This window comes from Charadrius vociferus, unplaced genomic scaffold (genome assembly GCF_000708025.1).
Source record: "Charadrius vociferus isolate BGI_N301 unplaced genomic scaffold, ASM70802v2 scaffold78, whole genome shotgun sequence".
NCBI classification, from domain to species: Eukaryota; Metazoa; Chordata; class Aves; order Charadriiformes; family Charadriidae; genus Charadrius; species Charadrius vociferus.
The window spans coordinates 1,210,901-1,217,081 of NW_009649927.1; the positions used below are offsets into that span (position 1 = coordinate 1,210,901).

Here is a 6,181-nt window from a genome sequence, read left to right on the forward strand (position 1 = left end):
CTGAAAGATGATTGATGCATTTCATAAGGATGAAGGAATCATCACAGAGCAGTCAGCATTTGCCAACAATAACTTTGCACTGACACGTGATGTCACAATGTGGTAATTTGGCAAATGGAATGTTTTTAAGGTGGCTTCTGTCCAATTTTAAATCTGCAAGCCTTTTAAGCAAAATGTAGGTCTGTCTTTTCATTGTCCTTCAAAAATCTTAGTTTACTGTCTAGTACAAGTCTTTGCTTCACCTCCTTTTAAACCTTGGCGATCACACTCGGCAATGTGACATGTTACAGAGTTACTAGGTCTGTTTTCTTTTTTCCTATGGTCTTGTCTTGAAATATCATTATTTTTGATACTTTTCTTCCTTTGGCAGATGTGATAGTATAATCATCTGTATGTATACACATAAATATATACATAAAACCCAGGAAGAAATGGAGAAAAACATCTTAGATGACCATTGCAAAATGTTACTTAGATGAAGAAATGTATTTTTCATCCCAGTCGTCACCTTTTGTATTGTTTGGATTTATTTCGTCAACATATAAGAGAAGATCTGGTCTAGTTCAACATTATCAATGTCCAGAAAACTATTTTTGGCAATCTAGACATCCAACCAACCACCTCAAGATACTCAGCTGAAAACTGCTGTACTTAAGACTCCATGCTAGCTCATGTTTTTATACTTGCTCCTAGGTGAATCTTTATTCCTGTGTAGTTATACTAGGGACAAATTAGCCACGTCGTTGTACAGGCATGCTATTTGTGATCAAAATTATCACAAATTCCAGGTTCTGGAGAAGGCTGACCTGTGATGTTTGGTATCTCCCAGCATCCCTTAAGGATTGCTTTTGCCAAAAATCTCATGTGATCTGAAATCATCATTATTATTTTTTACTTTTCTCAGCCCTACTTTACTTTCCTTGTCCTTCTGCCCTTTCTTCTGTTGGTTCTGCACCTGTCTTCAGGGATTTGAAAGCCTGTGATGGTATCTAAAATTTACATATTAATGTTTCTACTTTCTACTGCAGTCTGTACTTCATGGAGAACACCAGCCCATAAGTGAAGCTGGAGGTTTACAATCAGTACTGATTAGCTGACGTGTTAGAAATCTCAGATTAAATTAGAATCCACAAAGTAAAACTCCAACTTATGTTTAGTGAGCTGAATATCATCTGCTGCTCCATGCTGAGACTTTAAGTCCTTTTTTATCTGTCCCTGGAGGCTGACCAAGAGCACATTAAAGGCTTCTTGGCATTTCTGGAAAAGAACACAGGAGAACTCCAGTTTACTGACTAAAACTTGCATTCTCCCAAGAATGCCTGTGAACTATTCCTGAGCAGAACAGCTTTCTCTGTGAATGCAGATTGTGTGCTTCTGGTATCTATTTATGTTGTAAAAACATTTCAGTACTGAAAGTGTGTTTGTAAAACCAAATTCTGTTCATCTTCCTTTCTCTTCCCATGTAGGTTGCTTATTGCAGTGATGGCAATTACTACGTTTTCACAGAATATGAAGGTCTTTGTATTAAGTAGGGCCTATTAAGATTTTGGCAGCATTCCCAAACCAGTAACACAGAGACAGAATTGTCCTTTATGCGCACTAAGAGCCTAATTTGAGACTGAAAGAAACAAAACTGATGTTTTTGGCATGCTGACCTTTCTGTCCTTGACAAATGCCTGTGGGTTGAAACATGGGCCACTCTGTTCTCTTGTCGCTAAATCTAAAACCAAAAAAGGAGGAAAATAATTGATGAATCTAGTGTGCAGCCACTAATATAAGTTGAAATTTTTGAGCCAGTCAACCTTTTAACATGCAAGGACTGTTTCTTGTTTAAAGTGATACTCAGGGAGCTTGTTGTAGTGCAGCAAAGCTGAAAGTATGTTTGTTGACAAAATGAGCATTACTGAACTAAACTTCACTTATGTTACATTGAAAACATTAAAAGAATGTTAAGGTTTCAAAGTGAAGCACTCAAAAAGCAAAGAAATGCCAAAGTCAGTTATCTGTGCATCGTATGTCTGTTTTATAAGAGTCTTTAATTATATGAGTGTGCCTTTTTTTTTTTTTTTCCTGGATCCCTGCCTCATATGTTGCTGAAGATGGAAAGTGCTTTGTTCAGATATTCAGAATGGCATTTTATCTTCATTACTCAGTATTTGGCCCCAGAACACTTTTACTGCACGTGACTCAACCCCTCTTTTGGATTCAGATTTACTAATTTGTGAATGGGCTTTTTTTACAGCATTAATCAACATGGCATCTCAGTGATTCAAAATCACTTAGTTTTATCTCCGTAACATCGCTTTGGGTGAAGAGATATTCTTATTGCCGTTTTACAGATAGAGAGTGAAGAAGTGAATTACCGCAAAAAGTTATATGGTCATTTCTAATGTCAGTTTTGTAATGCCTAGTTATTTACCTGGAAAAGTTGTGGGTTTTCTTTTGGGTTTTTTTGGGGGATTTTTTGGGGGGGGTTTTTTTGGGGGTGTTTTTGGTTTTTGGGTTTGGGTTTTGGCCAGAATAAATCTCTTTAGAGCATGGAATTAAGAGCTGTGGTTTCTGTTGGGAGTCTGTAGATACTACTTCAGAGACCACTCTTGTTGGTTGTATGGCAAATAGTGAACATTCAGTCAGTGGCTGTGTATTGAGATAATAGTTTAAGCGGCTTAGAAAGTTTCACAGAGACTATAAGAAATGTAGGAATAGAATAAAATTCTCCAGTATGGCATTCAACTACTTTGATAGCAAGTAGTCTTCCTTTGATTTTTTTTTTCTATTTTTATTTTTTAAAACTCACTTTTCAAATTCTGGGACAAATGAGCCAACGGCTATATATTAAATAACTTTATTAACTCAGCAACCCAGTCTCTTTCATGAAGTGTTCCTTCCTCGGGTGCAAGCTATTTGTTGGGTTTTCAAGGAAAAATTAGAATGCGTTCTTGCAAAGAATGTCAGTATCGTAATGCATAGGGTTTGAACTTCTGGCAAGATGAGTGCAACTGAGATTGAAGCTCTGGTAATTTTAAGTCAAGGGAGGTATTTTGTGCTTTTAATTAAAATGAAATCTTAATAATAAAAAGGACCGGCCAGACAGTCAGTGGTTCGCTACTTGCATCCTGTGTCTGACATTGGATTGGAAGTCTGGAGGAACCATTGCAGGGATATTCTGCAGGAGGACAGATAGATGGTTGATCACTTTAGCTGCCAGTCTGCAGCAAGATTCTGTTGTCGTGGTTGAACTGAGATTCTGGGGTTTTTTTGGACATTTTTAACTTGGGAAATACCTGTGTATTTTAAAGGTAAAAGGTGGCTGCCTGTTGGTGTTGGAAGAGGAAACTGAACTTTGGTGTTGAAATGGAGGTGTGGTGTTTCAGACTGTGGAAGCACTAGAGTTTATAAATACAATGAATTTTTGTCTGTCAACAAAAGAATGTCTTCTCATCTAATGTTGTGCTAAACTGGACAAACTTAATTCATGCTACTTCTGAGACTCGTACTGCATTTTTCTAGGGGCAGAGGGGTTTCTTTAGTAGGGTTCATAGTAAACTCAGGTTTCTGTTCTATGCAGAAAGAAATTGAAGACCTGCGAGCAAGACTGGCCGTATTAGAAGCAAAAGATCAACAGCTAAGAACAGAAATTGAAGAACAAGATAGGCTTATTCAGGCACAGGACTGTGAACTTACTGCTTTACTTGGCTGCGTTTCTTTGAGAGAACTACAGGAAATAAGCAAGGCTGTGGATGACACTTTAGCATCTTCCTATCAGATTCCATTCAGTCTGGATCTTCCAGGGACAATAAAGAGGTATTTAAATTTCATTACGTTGTCAGTGTTGTAGAGTCTTGCGTCTTCCCAATGTGCTGTTGAATTGACTGTCAGTTGTTTTCTTTGTAATTGTGCCAGCTAATTAGCTGGATTCAGACAGTTTAAAGTTTTCTAAGAACAGATGTTGAAGTTCTAATATTAATATACTTCCTCAGGAAGGAAGACTAATTATTTGAAAGTCTTGCACTTAATATTTTTTTATGGTAAAGAGCCACCTACAGAAAGCATATGTATCCATCAACTGTTAATATCTATCATCAGTTTAAACTATTCCTTGTTACCTGGTGGAATTTTTTCCCCAGCTTGGTAACGCAGTAATTACAACATATTTCTCACTGCCTGAAAGTCTGTACTAAGCACCATCCAAATAAATATTAGACATGCTTCTTGCTTCAGTGAACTTCCAATCATAATCAAGTCTGATGTGATGAGTATTAGGCTCAGACAGTGGACTTGAGTTAGTGGGGGAAGGGATACAGCATGAAAACTTCCAGGACGCCTACAGTTAAATGCACAGCATATGGTTCTTTTAAATGGAAAAGTAGCTACTCTTGGTAACCTTTTGGAAATAACCTCATCTTTATTTACAAAAGCAATAGAAGTGCTTCAGGGCCTAAACTGTACTGGCAGTCAATAGAACGTTGGTGATGGAACTTTGAAAGTGTTGCTGCTGCTGTGTCACCAGGACAAAATAAAATTCCTGTTTATCCTAACTTGCATTTCTTAAGCAATAACTATGTTGCTTGCAGGTTTTTTTTCTCCCTTCATGTTTATTTGGTTTAGTTTGGTTATATTAACATTCATGAGAAATTGCTGCTTATGTGTGCTAATTTATACAGATTTTCTTTTAAAGTCAGCAGAACATTTCGTAGAGGACATATTCCTCTTTTTTTTGAGGTTTGTTTAAAATTTTAAATTAGGTTGTGGGAAATAGTTTCTTGAATTAAGTTTAGTTTGTTTGAATAGTATCTTATACCTGTGTTGCTGAGATTGAGGAATAAAAGGTCTCAAGCAATCTGTCTGAGAACTTGCGCATTGATTTGAGTTTTCTTAGTTTTGGATTTGCTTACAAAAGAATATTCGGATTTTTTTTTTTTCTCTCACATCACTGATACAGTATTTGAGTTGCACTTAATTATTTGGGAGATTATTTAAAGATGAGTTAAATTAGGACTGGTTCAGTAGGAACTTAGGCAGAGTTCTTCACTCAATGGCACCATGAATAACTCAGTTACTTGAAGGAATACAGGCATTCATTATTTGAAGTGGGTTCAGAACTTTAATGAAGACTTAGAATTAATTTCTTTCCTTTCTGTTCATTTTTAAAAGATGCCTTGAATGGAACTTTTCTGTTTTAGTTTTGTTTGTTGATCAACGTTGTGTCATCAGGGCCGATGATCAGGTGCTTCTGTTCTCTTTACCATAGGTGGAGTTCCCCTATTGCACATGGGGACAGGTAAATGCTGGTTTGGGCTACACAAGTAAGCACACTCAGGCAGGCATCTGCAACGGCCTTCAGGAGCAGTTTAAATCTCCTATGTCAGGTTATAGCTGTGTGCTCTTGTCAAACCCCAAAGCCTTTTCTGATCAGAACTAATGGCAATGGTGTAGATGCCCACCTATGGCATAGTCACGTAGAGGCTAGAGTCCTTGATTCAGAACATGGAAACTCTGCGTTTAGGTCCTCTACAGCCTGTCTGGATCTGAACTTACAGCCTCAGAGTAAGCTCTTACCTGACAAGGATTTCGGTGTCCTGGCAGGGAGCGTGGTCCATCACAGTTCTTAAGCTGGGCCTTACTGTATCCAGGAATGCAAAAGCAAAAATCTGGCAAAAGGTCAGAAGGCTAACAGGCAAGAGATCTGACTGGGAGAGTGAAAGTGGAGAGGATTAGTGGCTATAGCACTCAGCTGAGATGAGAGAGAGACATGGTGATCGTAGTTGTTGAGGGAGTTAGCAACTGTCCATTGATGAAGTGCAAGATATTTTTTTTATTTATTTCTTCTTCCCAACTTAAAAGCGAAGTGAGCTGGTAGGAATGTGTCACAACCTGGCTGATGCAGCCTTTCAAAGAAGCAAGCTATCACTCACTGCCTATTCAGCAGCTTCTCTCCTCTCTGCAGGAGATGGTGGCTCTCTCTGAATTAAAAACACCTTGTAGGTGTTTTCTCTACATGATGTGGCATTGTGGTCTGGTAAATCCTGTTCAAAATCTGCCTAAGTGTTGTATATGCTGTGCCTGCTGCTGTATTGAAAAATGCACAAACCACCTCGGGAGCACAGACAAATCTCCAGTCCAGTGGTGTGACTTGACTTTATCATGTGGCCCCTTCCTTGCCTTTTGTTTTCAGATCTCT

The 6,181-nt window shown here is 38.1% G+C and overlaps 1 protein-coding gene across 1 annotated transcript in view; it reads left to right on the plus strand.

Annotated features, from left to right (window-relative positions):
• The window catches only part of DISC1 (disrupted in schizophrenia 1), a 231,484-nt gene that overhangs the window by 86,623 nt on the left and 138,680 nt on the right, over positions 1–6,181 (plus strand). The window contains 1 exon segment of the mRNA XM_009891161.1: positions 3,569–3,804. Within this exon segment, the coding sequence (XP_009889463.1) occupies positions 3,569–3,804 (236 nt within the window).